General features: G+C 41.4%; 1 protein-coding gene across 1 annotated transcript in view; it reads left to right on the top strand.

Moving 5' to 3' along the window:
• Positions 1 to 17,795, top strand: part of vsig8a (V-set and immunoglobulin domain containing 8a) — a 60,505-nt gene that overhangs the window by 3,593 nt on the left and 39,117 nt on the right. The window contains exons 3-4 of the mRNA XM_084324493.1: positions 30 to 196; positions 10,008 to 10,212. Of these exons, the coding sequence (XP_084180619.1) occupies positions 30 to 196; positions 10,008 to 10,212 (372 nt within the window). The remainder of the gene's footprint in view (positions 1 to 29; positions 197 to 10,007; positions 10,213 to 17,795) is intronic.

Raw genomic sequence — 17,795 nt, 5'->3', positions numbered from 1 at the left:
AGACTTTTTCCCCTTCTTTTTGGACCAAGGATGTAGAGGAATGAAGCTGACCTCTGAGGGGCCCCAGACAATCCAGAGTGCGGAGGGAGAGAGCGTGACATTGGGCTGCACCTATGTACCCGGTCCCACGGACACCGGAGACCTGGATATAGAATGGTCAGTGGTCAGTCCAGACACCACGCAGAAAGACCAGCTGGTGAGTGGCACAGCCAGAATAGTGCAAATTCATTAATATACCTACTTTAATAAAGGTGTGTTTTACGCTTTTAACAGAAGCCAGAGGATATCTTCGAACATCACTGATCACAACTTTTTTTTTAACATTCTAAAAGAATTTGAGGATGTGAGGGCTCCAGTGAGGTTAAAGCCCCAAACTGTGATATTTATTTTGGACCATGTATTAATGTGGGGAACAAGAGTTTGATCTATAGATGGAAAACACGCTATTTGGAATTGATTTAACCCACTGATTCTAAAGACCGTTGTACAGCAATCCAGTCTTCTAAAGACCACTGTACCGTAATCCAGTCTTCTAAAGACCACTGTACCGTAATCCAGTCTTCTAAAGACCACTGTACCGCAATCCAGTCTTCTAAAGACCACTGTACCGTAATCCAGTCGTCTAAAGACCACTGTACCGTAATCCAGTCTTCTAAAGACCACTGTACCGTAATCCAGCCTTCTAAAAACCACTGTATCGTAATCCAGCCTTCTAAAAACCACTGTACCTTTGTACCGTAATCCATTTATCTAAAGACCACTGTACCATAATCCAGCTTTCTAAAGACCACTGTACCATAATCCAGCCTTCTAAAGACCACTGTACCGTAATCCATCTTTCTAAAGACCACTGTACCGCAATCCAGCCTTCTAAAAACCACTGTACCGGAATCCAGCCTTCTAAAGACCATTGTACCGTAATCCATCTTTCTAAAGACCACTGTACCGCAATCCAGCCTTCTAAAGACCACTGTACCGTAATCCATCTTTCTAAAGACCACTGTACCTTTGTACCGTAATCCAGCTTTCTAAAGACCACTGTACCGTTGTGTTTTTGCTATACATTTACATTTTCATTTACATTTTGTCATTTAGCTGACGCTTTTATCCAAAGCGATTTACAAGTTTTGTGCAACAAGACAGCAGGAAGGGTACAACTCTATCAGATGAGTAACAATGTTCATCAAAGTGTTGAGTGCTACAGTGTAGTATATTAGGACAAGTTCATGACAGTTAGGGTTAGAGTTTTTTACATTTTTTATACTTACTCTACTAGAAGGCAGCACCACACGCCAAACTTCCGCAATTCAGTTGGGTGCGCTTGAGATAAATGATAATAGTTCTACACTCCTACAGCCATCACTGATATAGAGTGTCTGAGTAACATGGGTCTCCCAGTCCCTCCGCTCTGCAGTAAATAGAGTAGACAATACATGTTCTGGTATCCCGTTCCAACTTCCCACTTTATCCAATCAGGAGAGAGAACTCCACACTGCAAAACAGGTCTGACTAAAATAAGAAATCACAAATGAACTAATTTAGCTTGTCAAGATATCTTGAAATAAGTGAAATAATATATCTAGGGTTATTTCTCCTGATACGATAAAGTGGGAATGGGATACCAGACAATGCAGAGCAGAGGGACTGGCAGACCCACGTTACTGACCAAACACATCAGTAGAGTAATACAGTAGCAACCAACCAAACAAGGCCACTGGCCATGACAACATCCCCTCCAAATTCCTCAGAGACTCAGCAGCAGCCATCACCCCAGTCATCACACACATAATAAACCTCTCCATAAAACAGGGACACGTCCCCAAGGACTTCAAAATTGCGAGAGTAACACCCCTGCACAAAAAGGGCAGCAAATTAGACCCGGGTAACTACCGCCCTGTTTCTATCCTTACATCCATCTCGAAAGTCATGGAAAAAATAGTATACGAACAGATCGAAAAGTACCTCGCGGAAAAAAATCTAATCTACGAATTCCAATCTGGCTTCAGAACATCCCACTCCACTGACACATGCCTTCTCTACTTGAACGACCACATCAAACAAGAGGTGGACGCGGGCAAATACTGCGGCATGGTCATGCTGGACCTACAAAAGGCCTTCGACACTGTCAATCACACCATTCTGATTGACAAGCTAAAAGCAATTGGTTTTGATAGTTTATCAGTGAGCTGGATACAATCCTACCTGGAGGGGAGGGAACAGATGGTGGAAGTAAACGGTACCCTATCCCCCCCCCTCACAGTGAGCTGTGGTGTTCCACAAGGAAGCATACTAGGACCGCTACTATTCCTAATTTATGCAAATGACATGTCGTCAGCTTGTGACTGCAACTTGTTCCTGTTTGCGGACGACTCAGCCCTGCTGGTCTCTGACAAGAACAAGTTACAGGTTGAAAAAGCCCTCAGCTCGGAACTAGGCAAAATCTGCATATGGCTCGCCGACAACAAACTATCATTACACATGGGCAAAACAGAGTCCATTCTCTTCGGTTCAAATAACAAACTCAGCAAGACCGACGGCTTCTCGGTTACAGTGGGTGACAATATTATCACAAGGAAAGATGAAATTACCTACCTGGGTTCCATCCTAGAGGCTAATCTTTCCTGTGACAAAATGGCATCCAATGTAATAAAAAAAGTCAACCAACGAACGCGATTCTTGTACCGGATCTCCTCTCTGGTAAACAAGAATACCCTGAAGACTCTAGCAGGAGCACTCATTCAAGGGTACTACGACTATGCTTGCACCTCATGGTACCAAAGCACCTCAAAGGCACTAAAAAACAAATTACAAACATCTCAAAACAAGCTAGTCAGACTACTACTTGACCTGACTCCTAGAACCCACCTCACCCCTGCCCACTTTGACAACCTAGGATGGCTTAGAGTAGACGACAGAGTACAGCAACTTGCAATGGGCCTGGTCTACAAGATACACTACGCGACCAAGGTACCCATGTACATGTCAAAATACTTCCCAAAGGTCAGTGAATACCACGATCACAACACCAGAGGGAGCTCCACAAATCATGTAAAACCCAGATTCGGCTCAAACAAGGGACTAAACACGTTTCGCAATTATGCCACATCAATGTGGAACGCCCTGCCTAAAGCTGTAAAGGAATGTGAATCACTACCCACCTTCAAAAACACTCTCAAAAAACACCTACGTGAGACTGCAATTCGAAACTGGCCCCTACAAATGTCCTAACCTAGTTGTACAGTAAATGACCAAGTAAGGCTTTGTCAACATTCCAATGTACAGTGTAAAATGTGTGTGTGTCCCCTACCCAACCCCCCCCCCCCCCCCCTACCTCCAATGTACAGCCCTCACCCAACCCACCCAACCCCACCCCACCAACCTCCTCCAATGTACAGTTTCTACGCTAAATGTATATACACTCCTTTTCTGGACACTTTTGTATCACAAACAGTACTGTATTTGCAAATCTGATATGTCATAAATGTATAGATGTAGCAGTACTGTCTATCTGTATGTCATGTATGTCATATATGTTATGATGAATTGAAAATGGGGGACCCTGGTGGAAACAAGACGAAAGTCTTTCTCTGGTCTGCATCCCCTTAACAATTGTATGTATTGAGATGTACTGTACTGTACCCATTCTGCAATCTGTTAATAAACTTTTCAATCAATCAATCAAGGGAGCATAAAGGTGCAGTGGTTTTCGCATGGGTAAATTACGTACGCCTAGCGACTTTCAGGTTTCATGGAGTATATTTTCAACCCTTTTCAACATCAATGGCAGTGTGAGAGGTAGGCTGAGATAGACAGACAATCTCTGGCTATGGTGAGGAGTAGAGGCTGACATGTGAGTGGATTTTGACTCCCGCTCCTTCCCACTCCCACAGAAATAATCCCACTCCCTCCCACTCCCGCCCGAATCCCATTGATTTTGTTGTCATAGTTCCCACTCCCTTCTGCTCCCGTTGACGTTTACTCCCGGTCCTGCCCAATCACGTGATTCAAAGTGAATTTGACTCCCATCCCGTGGGAATCCCGCGGCACCCGCGGGAATCCCGAAAAAATTTCATCCTCTAGTGAGGAGTCGAAATTAGACTGGTATGGTCATTTAAGGTAATCGTTACGTTCATAATAATAATTCAAGTTTCAAGTTTCAAGTTTCTTTAATAGTTGTCATACAGAAGTATAGAATACTTTCATACAAAATGCTTCTTACTGTTACGCTCCAGAGACTGTGCTAGACAAGATAGTATCAAATAACATAGTATAGCATGTAATTTAGAAGAAGAAAATGAGGTCACAGTGTTCGGTATAGACATATGTACAATGTTCTGAGTTACCATATAATATACAATACTATGCAGTGTACTAATGTACAGTACTATATAGTGCAAAGCAGAAATGGGATGAGGTACAATTTAGGTACAATTTACAGTAAGGTGTACGAGTTGTAGTGCAATCCTTCATCAATAAATATAAAGTGTGGGGAGTGGGTGCTACAGTGTGTTTGTTTAAAGTGGGTGTGTGCTATAAAGTGTGTGGAGTGGGTGCTACAGTGTGTTTGTTTAAAGTGAGTGTGTGCGTGTGGATGTGTGTGCTATGTGCGTTTGGTGGTTGTTGTTGTGTAGTGTTCATTGTTCGTTTAGCAGCCTGATGGCCTGGGGATAGAAGCTTCTTCTGAGTCTTTCTGTGCTCGCCTTGAGACTCCGGTATCGCTTGCCTGACCGCAGCAGTTCAAAGAGGCAGTTGTTCGGGTGACTGGAGTCTTTAATGATTCTCTTAGCCTTGCCCTTGCAACACTTGTTGTAAATGTTCTGGAGGGTGGGGAGCCCCCCTCCAATTGTGCGTTCGGCTGAACGTGTCACTCTTTGTAGTCTGCTTCGGTCTTGTGCAGTGCTATTCCCAAACCAGGAGGTGATGTTGCCGGTCAAGATGCTCTCTATTGTACATGAGTAGAAGTTCTTAAGGATCTTCTGACTGACTTGGAACTTCCTTAGGCGCCTGAGGAAGTAGAGGCGTTGTTGTGCCTTCTTCACAACACTGTCAATGTGTGTGGTCCATGTCAAGTCCTCGGATATGTAGGCTCCGAGGTACTTAAAGCTGTTGACTCTCTCAACCGGTGCCCCGTCGATGCTGAGGGGGCTGTAGTCCTTGACCCCCGACCTCCTGAAGTCCACAATCATCTCCTTTGTTTTGCTGACGTTCAGGGAGAGGCTGTTTTCCTGGCACCATCCCGCCAGGACCTTGACCTCTTCCAGGTAGGCCCTCTCGTCGTTGGCAGAGATCAGGCCCACCACCACTGTGTCGTCAGCAAATTTGATGATTGTATTGCTACTCCGCTGAGCCACACAGTCGTGTGTGTACAGGGAGTAGAGGAGGGGACTCAGAACACAGCCCTGGGGGGCCCCTATGTTGAGGGTGATGGATGAGGAGGTGCAGTTGCCTGCTCTCACCACCTGGGGTCTGCCAGTCAGGAAGTCCAAGACCCACTGGCAGAGGTCATAGTTCAAGCCCAGGTCCCTGAGCTTGGCTATGAGTATGGAGGGGACTATGGTATTGAATGCCGAGCTGTAGTCGATGAATAGCATTCTCACATAGTTCCCCTGCCTTTTGTCCAGGTGTGATGCTGCTGTGTGCAGCACATGGGCTATGGCGTCCTCCGTGGACCTGTTGGGGCGGTATGCAAATTGCAGGGGGTCCATGTTGATGGGGAGGGAGGAGCAGATGTAGCCCTTTACTAGCTTCTCAAAGCACTTCATGGCTATGGAGGTGAGAGCTACAGGGCGGTAGTCGTTGAGGCAAGCAGGCTTGGATTTTTTGGGTACAGGGATAATAGTGGACTTCTTCAGGCAGGTGGGGATGACAGCCTGTTCTAAGGACAGGTTAAATATGTCAGTGAATACTGGGGCCAGTTGGTCGGCACAGACTTTTAGGACGCGGCCGGGGATGCCGTCCGGACCTGCTGCCTTCCTGATATTCACTTTTTTAAAGGTCCGCCTCACCTCATGCTCTGTTACCCTGAACACTGCGCCTCCATCAGCAGCCGACCCCCCCCCCCCCCCATTGCCGTGGCTTGTGAGCTGGTGTTGTTATTACCAGCATCAAACCTCGCATAGAAGGTATTGAGGTAATTTGCTAAGGAGATGTCACTGTTCAGTTTGAGGGAGGCGCCTTTGTAGTCTGTCATCGTTTTGAGCCCCTGCCACATAGCTCTAGAGTCAGCTTGTTCAAACTGGAGTTCAATTTTATCCCTGTAGCGCCGTTTGGCCTCTGACACTGTCCTCCTTACGTTGTATCGCGCCACCTTGTGGTCATTCATGTTGCCTGCCACTAGGCCGTCGTTGTATGCTTTGGTGCGCTCTCTCAGAGCTTCACGGACGGATTTGTCTACCCAGGGTTTTTGATTTGGGTAAACTCTCATTTTGGTAGTGGGGATTGTTTCTTCCACCAAAGTACAAACATAGTCCAGCACTGTCTCCGTGTAGACATTAATGTTATCTGTGTCGCGGAACACATTCCAGTCTGTGCAGTCAAACGCAGACTGGAGCGTCTCCTCTGACGTCAAATCCCATTTCTGCACCTCTCGCGAGACTACAGGAGTACTTTTGATTCTCTGTTTGTACATTGGTGAAAGAAAGATGGACGCGTGATCTGATTTACCAAAGCCACTATCAGAATGAGCCTTGTAGCCACCTTTAAATTGCGTGTAACAGTGATCTAGGATGTTACCGCCTCTGGTGTTGCAAGTCACATGCTGATAGAAGTCAGGTAATACCTTTCTCAGATTGGCGCTATTGAAATCACCCAGCACTAAAATGGCGGCGTTAACGTTCGCCGCTTGTATTCTATTTACCTCGTCGTGGAGTCTGGAGAGCGCGACGTTGTTACTGGCTTGCGGTGGAATATACACTCCTACAAGGATGATCGCCGTTAACTCCCTCGGGAGGAAGAAAGGACGACACTTGATGGTTATATATTCCAGGTCTGGGCAGCAGTGGTTGGATAATTCCTTCACGTTAGTTGGATCGCTCCAATTGTTGTTAAACATGAAGGCAATACCTCCTCCACGTTGTTTACCGGACTCTGCTGTACGATCCTTGCGGTGGATAAAGAAGTGTTCGGCCGGTTGGATTGCGTGGTCTGGAACGTCCGGCGCCAGCCATGTCTCGGTGAAGCAGAGAACGTTGCAGTCTCTGACGTCTCTTTGGTATTGAATCCTTGCTCGGATATCGTCCAATTTATTGTCAATTGATTGTACATTGGCTAGCAATATACTGGGTAATGGCGTTCGGTGGCGTCTGGATCTCAGCCTGTTACGGATCCCAGCTCTCTTCCCACGCCGTCTGGTTCCTTTGTTCCCGGGATAAGGATCTGGTCCCATTCTCCGGAGAATCTCCTCAGGCCATTGTTGCGGTTCGGAAAGCTGGTCCAGTGAGTAATCCAATCGGTAAGTTTCCCGTAATCCGATGTCTATAAGTGACTGACGGTCATACACATTAAATGCACCTACTGTTGGTACAGACAAAACTCTTAAAACTATAAATATTAACAAAAGTAAGCACAGTCTCGACGGAGCGAACAGAATAATAATAATAATAATAATAATAATAATAATAATAATAATAATAATAATAATAATAATAATAATAATAATAATAATAATAATAATAATAATAATAATAATAATAATAATAATAATAATAATAATAATAATAATAATAATAATAATAATAATAATAATAATAATAATAATAATAATAATAATAATAATAATAATAATAATAATAATAATAATAATAATAATAATAATAATAATAATAATAATAATAATAAATATAATAATAATAATAATAATAATAATAATAATAATAATAATAATAATAATAATAATAATAATAATAATAATAATAATAATAATAATAATAATAATAATAATAATAATAATAATAATAATAATAATAATAATAATAATAATAATAATAATAATAATAATAATAATAATAATAATAATAATAATAATAATAATAATAATAATAATAATAATAATAATAATAATAATAATAATAATAATAATAATAATAATAATAATAATAATAATAATAATAATAATAATAATAATAATAATAATAATAATAATAATAATAATAATAATAATAATAATAATAATAATAATAATAATAATAATAATAATAATAATAATAATAATAATAATAATAATAATAATAATAATAATAATAATAATAATAATAATAATAATAATAATAATAATAATAATAATAATAATAATAATAATAATAATAATAATAATAATAATAATAATAATAATAATAATAATAATGATAATACTGTACATACATTAGCTCAGCATATTTACTCAGTAGCTTCATCATATACTGTATACTCACATGCTGCACTGTGTATTGCTTGTTATGCACTTTACTGTTACTTAGCACTCTGGTTAGACAACTTCATTTTGTCATACTGTATTTGTACAGTACAACAAATTACAATCCTATGACATCCACGGCTCTTTTTAGAAATGCACTAAGATCTTCAATCATTACAAATAAGGACCATGAGGGTGCCAGGGTGGCGCACCACGTACAGCGCTGTGGTGCAACGCAGCCGTCCCGGGTTCAACTCCCGGACCCGGCGACCTTTGCCGAATGTCTTCCCCCACTATCTCCCATACTTCCTCTCTCTCTCTCTCCCAGACTGCCCGGAGAAAAAAACAATAAAAAAACATAATAAAAAATTTAAGAAATAAGGACCATGTACACTTGCATTCTCATTCTATCTGGCCACAGGGCGATGATGACCCTGTTGACTCATGGAAATAATACATGCGCCACGTCCTATTTTCCCATTCCATCACTATTTTTAGGTGCTGGATGTATTCTCATGAACCTGTTAAAAAAAAGTATCATGGTAGTATGATGGTAAACGTATTGTATAAATGACTGACCATGGTACCGCCGCCATGGTAAAAGTCATGTATCACCATGGTACCAATTTTACACTTTAATAATACCATGGTGTATTTAAAACATGACAGTGGTAGACAGTGAATGGGGATCTGGCTTCATGAAGCCCTATAGACCTTTGTGTTTGCTTGTGTGAGAGATTGGTGCGTGTTCACAGTGCTTGACTGAACTGTCCTGGGGCAGTTATTAGTTGTTTCCCCCATTTTTTATTAGTTGTTTCCCACAATTTTGAGTTAATTTTCTACCAATTTTTGTATTAGTTGTTTACCTCATTTTTTATTAGTTGTTTCCCAATTTCTTTATTAGTTGTTTCCCAAATGTTTTATTGGTTGTGTCCCTCATTTTTAATGACCATGTAGTAGTAGTAGTAGTAGTAGTAGTTTATTTTTTCAGTCATCATCACACACAGTACAATATACATCATCATTTATCAATATTTGATTATTTACAGTGACTGAAAAGGTACAGACTGAAGCATAGTGCTTATATGTGCCTGTCCTATATTCTTACCAAAAAATACAAACATTTAAAGTCCAAAACAGTATTCTAAAGAAAAGGGGGAAAAAAGCAAGCAAAACAGTATTATTCACCCTTGTAGTTTTTCAAAATGTAGCTTTACAAAAAAATACTAAAATGTAGATTCCAAAACAGTACTCATTTTGAATTAATATCCCCCATTTTGCCTTTTCATTTCCAAGGCAGGATCCATGCACCTTTGATTGATGGTAGTGTCAGTGGAATGGCCATTCAAATCGTATTTGTAAGGAAGGATGCCCCTTTTTCATTTCAAACCACGGTCCCTCTCTCTGTTCTGAGGTATTACTATATTTCTGATACTAATACAAGGATTGACCAGCTGCAGACACATATTGCCTCAGATCAGATGGCACAAGCTGGCACTGTTAAGCAGGAGATGCTATGCACATATTTCAAATGTATTTTTGTGGCTCATTAAGCACCCGATGATGACATCATTAAGTGACTTTGGCTTTCTCATCTCTTTTATTTATCTTTTTATAGCTCATGTCCTACACAGGTGGAACTAGATACATCCATAGTAGCCATGCTTTTGCTGAGGGTCTGGACTTTGCTGCTGGCGACCCCTCCTTGGGCGACGCATCGCTCTCAATTGCCTCACTGTCGCCTGCTCATGGTTCCACCTACCAGTGTAAAGTCAAGAAGTCACCTGGAGTGGACATGCGAAAGGTGTCACTGGTGGTCATGGGTGAGACCGGGGGGCATTGGGTTACAATGTTGGGCTATAACATGTATGAGACAATCACTGAGACATAGGCGGCCTTAAGGTTCAAGATCAAATATGGGTCCATTATCTGATATTTGCTCTCTCTGACTTGATGTGTAATGCTCTCTATATCTCTCTCTCTCTATCTCGCTCTCTCTCTCTCTCTCTCTCTCTCTCTCTCTCTCTCTCTCTCTCTCTCTCTCTCTCTCTCTCTCTCTCTCTCTCTCTCTCTCTCTCTCTCTCTCACTCTCTCTCTCTCTCTCTAACACACGCACACCTCTCTCTCTCTAACACACGCACACCGGCTAAACCAGTGATTCTCAAACTGTGGGGTGCAAGCAAATGTGAGAGCCTGCATGCACACAGAGGCATTTTCTGCTTACTTTTCAATCGTACAGCATAATGCTACACTTATATGTAATATACCGAATGAAAGGGCAAATTCTGAGGTTTCAGAAGATATGATGCATTACATTCTACCTCACCCAGAATCACTATAGGAAGCCAATGATAATGTTTTAGGCAAATTTATAAACTGGTCAACACTGCATATCAGTTTTCGACATTGGCAGTGCGCACATTTGCTTTATCAATCCTGAGCGTATTTGCTTTGTCAATCCATGGTAGCGAGTGGGTCAGCTCTGACAGCTATAGAAATGGATTTGTAAGGCATCATCAACTGTCAGTACAGTCCACAAACTGTGAGAGTGGGTTTTAAGCAGAGCCCAATCGCTGAACACAGGAGAGGAGAATGGAGCGTTTCAAGGGGTTTTAATGGTATTCCCAAGCAGGCAAGAATTACATCCAGAAATGTACAACAGGTATGAATAGGGGGATAACGGGGGCAGGCGCACTCCAGTGCCACTGCAGACCGGAGACACGGTTTCGTGTTTGAGAGAGGGAGCTGGAACTCCTCGGTAAGCTCCAGGGGGGTCCAGACAGGAACGAGCTGGCACGGAGGTCCTGGGCACAAGAGAGGGAAGTTAGTACAGGGATGATCACACGGGGATGCCTAGCAGGTCTTCAGACTGAGGCGTCGTACCTAGGTAATGATACTAACACCACGACGACTTCTGGTCAGCGTCGTCCGGTTGAAGTAGGGTCCTCATCATCAGGGGATGGGATACAGCTGTGAGGAGTGAGGTGCCTGACAGCGTGTGAATCAGGGGATGAAGTGCAGCTGGGTTGAGTGACGGGAGGTGAAGGGATGCTGACCATATAAGGGCGTGAGGCTTCCGTGATGGAAGGAAGGGAGGATGAAGAGGAGTGCGTGGTGGGAGGAAGGGAGGATGAAGAGGAGTGCGTGGTGGATGGAAGGGAGGATGAAGAGGAGTGTGTGGTGAATGTGAGGGGAGAAGGAGGGGGAATGAAGTACGCTCTCGCCGTGATTATGACACAAACGTCACATACAGTAAAAGTCACGTAGAGTAAAAGTCACGTACAGAAAGTAAAAGGTAAGGTTGCCTCATTGTTCTCTGCAAGGCAGCATGTTGGAATAAAAATTATCTCACAGAATCACCATATATCCATATCCCAACTCTTTTAAGCCTACGGGCGCCGTCTGGGGCCAATTTACCACGGCTGCTTCTCATGTACAATAACTCTTTGAGTATTTGCTATCGAAAAAAAGCTCAGCGCCGTCTGAAAGCCAAGGAGCTGAGCTTTCTTCCCATATATGGCTTATTACGGTAATCCAAAAACTGTGGGAGTTATTGAGGAAGTAAACACAAGTAGAATTCTACCTGCTTCAAGGTCAACCACCAAGGTAAAAATTCTGCCTAGAAGAAAGTGAGTAAAAAGGAGCCTATGAAGCATAATCGAAAAAGGCCAGGGTTCACAAACTGTATCGTAGTTGCATAATAGTTCCAATTTGTGTGTGCAAAGTTAAATTGATGTTCAATCTACTTCACTAAAAACCTGTAAAGATCCCATTCCGATATTAGTTTTTCTTATTACACACTCGAAACATACAGTAAGTTCAAACAATAACAGATATTGAAAGATGAAGTAGTTCTGAAAAAAGGGTGAAAAGCACTTACTCATAGCACATGCTCTGACAATCACACAGCAATAACAACTACATATACCCAGGTGGACTGTTTCAGGCTCAGGTGTAAACGGGATTTATTAAGAGGTTGTCGCTCAGTTCAAAATACAGCCACATGAATGAACTGCCTTCGAAGGATCCATTATGTATCCTCCACAAACACGTTGAAATAGAATGCTCACCGTATTGAACTGCTGTGGTAAGTGACTGAGTTAGAGTGTCTAGCTGTTGGAAACAGTAGGAGTCCAATTACAGTACGCACTACTATAATTCCAGAAAGACCGCTATGCCTGTTCTGTTGCCCAGACAACTTCAGGTCTCAGGTCAAGACATTACATTACCTGTCAGCTATTGTATTAGCAAACACTCGGCAGGCCCATTTACAATAATGTATGTTTGAAAAGGTAAATTTATATAGTGCTTTTATCCAAAGTGCTTTATTTGTGCCTCACATTTTACCCATTCACTCACCTGACCTTTAAGTCTCATATAAATAAGGCCATGAAAACGTCATTCTTCCATCTAAGAAACATAGCGAAAGTAAGACCTTTCGTAAATAAAAAGGATGCAGAGACACTGATTCATGCTTTTGTATCAAGCCGGCTTGACTATTGTAATGCACTGTTCACTGGTCTTCCCAAAGCAACCATTGGGAAGCTTCAGCTTATCCAAAACTCTGCAGCTCGATTACTAACTCATACAAGGAGAAGAGAACATATCACTCCAGTCCTAGCCACTCTGCACTGGCTTCCAATAACTCATAGAATTGATCTTAAGGTCCTTTTCCTAACATATAAAGCTCTTAATGAGCAAGGCCCAAAATACATAGCAAATTCCCTAGTTAGTTATCTGCCCTCAAGAACGCTACGGTCATCCACTACAGGTTTACTAGACACACCCAGAAACCAAAAGAGGATAGGAAGTATGGCATTTGCCAACTATGCCCCGAAAACTATGGAACACACTACCAACACACATCAGAAACGCCAGCTCCATACACATTTTTAAAGGAAAATTAAAAACGTACCTATACAGTCTAGCTTACAAATAGTTATGGCTTGGAAAAACCTGATGGATCCATGAGGCTTGGATAAGCCTTGTGGACCCAACTCTTTAGATGAGGGAACGGGTACATACGCACACAATACGCGACCACTGATGGATCCGTAAGGCTTGGATAAGCCTTATGGACCCAACTCTTTAGATGAGGGAACGGGTACATACGCACACAATACGCGACCACTGATGGGGCTTGGATAAGTCTTATGGACCCAACTCTGACCACTAATAAAAACGTAACTACACTAGCGTTATAAGAGCTAACATTGCTACCTACTGTACAAGTGCATTGGTTTAGTGCATTTCCTACTTCCGGTTGCTACTGAGCGGACATGTTTGTGCGGACCTGTTCTCCCAAACTGGTCAGCAAATGACTGTTTTCATGTTTTCATTTTTACGTTATTTTCATTTTTACGTTATTATTGTTATTTTTATTTTTTATTTTTAAACGTTGATCTTAACTGATCACTGTGACTTTATTGCTTTTATCGTTATATATGCCTATGTTTGTGTACAGCACTTTGAGCTACATGACATGTATGAAAGGTGCTTTATAAATACTTACTTACTTACTTACTTACTTACTTACTTACTTACTTACTTACTTACTTACTTACTTACTTACTTACTTACTTACTTACTTACTTACTTACTTACTTACTTACTTACTCACTTACTCACTTACTCACTTACTTACTTACTTACTTACTTACTTACTTACTTACTTACTTACTTACTTACTTACTTACTTACTTACTTACTTACTTACTTACTTACTTACTTACTTACTTACTTACTTACTTACTTACTTACTTACTTACTTACTTACATTCACACACCGACGGCGGACGCAACCATGCAAGGTGCCAACATGCTCATCGGGAGCAATGAGTTAAGTGAGCAAGGCTAATAAGTGTCTTGCTCAAGGACACTTCGACATGCTGCCCGGGAGAGCTGAATGGCAGTCCATTCAGTTATATTGTGTTCTATGACACATTTGAGTTCTATGAAACAGCTACACTGACAAAGCCAACTCCCCATTATGGAAAGTAGAGCAGATCTTGTGTGTTATTGACCTATCTCAAGACCCGCCCTCTTTTCTGTATCCTCCAATCACAACTATTGCTTCCTGAGGGGCTTGAAATAGGTCATTATTTATGACAAGCCCCCATGCCCCCCCTCCCCCCCCCCCCTCCATCTATGGCAGAAATGAATGGTCTTTTCCTTTCCCGTTTGCCAGTAATGTTTGCCTTGATACTGTATGTGGGGTTAATGGGACAATTGTGTTTCACCAAAGGATGAGAATGCACTGATGCTGGTGACCTGATCTGCAATGCTAAGCTAGCTTTGGCTAGCAAGTTTTCCTTTTTTTATTTTTTTTTTAACTGCTGCTTCAAAGTCAAAATGCCCTGCCTTATCAGAGAGAGAAATGTATATTTTAAGGCTTTATTCACGGGACCACAGCTGCATAAACCACAGACGAAGCTATAGGAGCGATCTATTAATAGTCCATTTCTTTTCCTACTGTATATCTGCAGGAGAAAGCGGAGACTTGGGAGCAGCCGGAAAATACGGCAACCGCGAGAGGTCTATTGTGTTTTCCACCTAGACCCTATTTTTAGATGCAAAGCACGTACATTTCTCACTCTTCACCCACACAATATTCATTCATTCACTCACTCACTCACTCACTCACTCACTCACTCACTCACTCACTCACTCACTCACTCACTCACTCACTCACTCACTCACTCACTCACTCACTCACTCACTCACTCACTCACTCACTCAACCAACTAGTCATAGTAATATACAATGTACAGGTGATTAAACTGGGTATAGAATATATAAAAGAGTACTACTGAGTAATAGTGCTAATCAGATGTATGTACAGTACATAGTTGTAGTATTAATATGTACAGTGATACAGGTATAAAGACACTATGGTAGTAAGTCGTACTGGCCAGCAGCGTAACTAGTACAGTAAGAGTAGGTAAGGGATATGTACAGATGAAGAATGTTACCAAAAACACACAATTATCTCCTTACTTATTATACACGTCAGAGTTGAGGACACATTGGCTGCTTTTGAGGACACTGTATTGAATGGCCCATTGGATTGTGGGAGTGTGACAGCCAATTTAGGGGCCCCAGAAAAAACTCAACTCGCATGTTCAAATGACAGGATTTTGGTTGGAGTCAATTGACATGATGCCTGGTGATAGAAAGAAAAAGTTCTAGGTTGAAAATAGCCAGATTATGCAAAGCAATATAGAACCCACGCTGCTGCGCCCGTCAAGCCTGTAAACCCGCCCACCAGTCATGAATATGTATGAGAATACAAAGTAGATTGAAGAGGGTCAGTACATTGTAGTGTATAGTCAAAGTAGACACCTGGTCCACCTCGCCCACGACCCTACCGCGTGTCCCTCAGTCGGACATCTCTTCGGTCACCATCCTGGTATTGGGACAGACCAAGGGTATAGGTTTGGCTTGGGGGGGGGGGGGGGGGGACTTTAAGCAGGGGATCTGGTGGTCCTCCCCCTGGAAATCTTGAGTGTCAAACAGACTCTTGCATTCTGGTGTACTTTTATGAGAGGCACATCTGCAGGGCTGAGATGGTATGGTCCTGTAGGGGTGTCTGAAATTGTTGGTTAATATATAGTTACATGCAGGTAAGAAGGAAATATACATTATTTGTTGCCTCTTTTGGGGGAGGGGGTTGTCTTTATATTAGCTATATTTTGAGGGTGACAAATTTACCTCTTCTCAATATCGAGGGGGACATGTCCCCTGCAACCCCCCTAAAACGACGCCTATGGTACAGACACACCAGTGGCTTAAACTTTGAGCCCAACCTGCGACGTTGATCTCTGACCACCTATTCAATTAGAACCTTGATTAGGACCTGTCAACCTACCCACACAGTCCGAGCGAGATCATGCAGTATAATAAATGTGTGAGTTATTATCATGATTACTGGCGGAAATGCACGCACGCACGCACGCACACACACACACACACACACACACACACACACACACACACACACACACACACACACACACACACACACACACATTGTTACCGTGTAGGAACAATTAGATCTGAAATTAGTTTCAAAACGGTTGCACTGTGGGCAAAATAAAAAAGTACACTAGATTACAGTAGATATCATTATCTGTTCTTATGCACACCTGGTGATACTAAATCCAAATTGAACTCGGGCATTTGAAAGATAATATATGTATATATATATAAATGTGCGAATTGGCTATAATAAGGTCATGTATAAGCATCTATTCTATATTCTATAATCATATTTCAAATTGCATTGGTCCGGATGGGAGAATTCAATACTGTATCTACAGAACCTTCGGTTTTATCATCTTCCCTTTATTAATTTCCTTAGATTTGTTGTACACATGATCTCAAGAGGGTACTGAACGAGATCAGTGGCAGTTTTTTAAGTTTGGTCATTATTATCATGTTGTTATTCACTGTCAAAGATGCAAAGAAAAATCATAATTCATATTCTCCTTTGTTTCATCACAATTTAAGCAAGCCTAGTAATAGACACAATATTTCTGACACTGTGAATACATTCCCTGAGGTCCATAGATGTACCTAGATACCAAGAATATGCAAATAGCCCTTGTAGAAGTGGAGCAATATTCCATTTACCTAGGTATATATTTTATACGGATTTTCACATCGTGTGGAACAGGTTAATTTACACAACAGTTAGTTACCTGCAAAAGTGTGTCACTTGCTGAACATGGATAGTTCATTCTTCAAAAGCAAGTATTCATGTCAATGAAAGTGTCAGTGTCATCAAAATGAAAAGTCCTGACACCATTGTTTATGAACAAGATAGTCAAATGGTTTTGTTTTCATTATGACAGTTCACTCAGTAAGTGTTTTCCAATGCAAAAAAGTCAGATCTTGGTGACACTACCTGAAAATGCTCAAGACAGCACGATATACTATTTGCACAGCCATTTGAAATCTACAGTTAAGTTACACATTACTGTATTTAGTGAGGTAAATGAGTACAAGACACTGAATACGTATGTTTCACATTTTTACTGCATATGCTCTTTGCAATTCTAATTTGTTCACAGCATTGTGCAAAAGAAAAATACAAACTTATTTACAACAACCATAAGAAACACCATTTGGGTAGAGCTGTGCACAACTGTAAACAATATTGCAGTACATATTGGAACTGAATTGGAACTTACAACATACACAGTAAGTACTGTAAATCATTCATTCACATCCAGACGTTCCTGTCTGTCTGGCAGGGGTGTAAAAAGTACCCAGAAATTATACTTAAGTGAAAGTATGGGTACCGTCTCAAAATCGTACTCAAGTAAAAGTCAGAGTATCTGGCTAAAAACACACTTGAGTAAAAGTCCAAACGTTTCTACATTTAAATGTACTTAAGTACTAAAAA

Source organism: Notolepis coatsorum, assembly GCF_963971535.1.
Source record: "Notolepis coatsorum genome assembly, chromosome: 11".
Taxonomy (NCBI): Eukaryota; Metazoa; Chordata; class Actinopteri; order Aulopiformes; family Paralepididae; genus Notolepis; species Notolepis coatsorum.
Note: the sequence above shows the minus strand (reverse complement) of the source record. Positions and strands in the feature narration are given on the sequence as shown.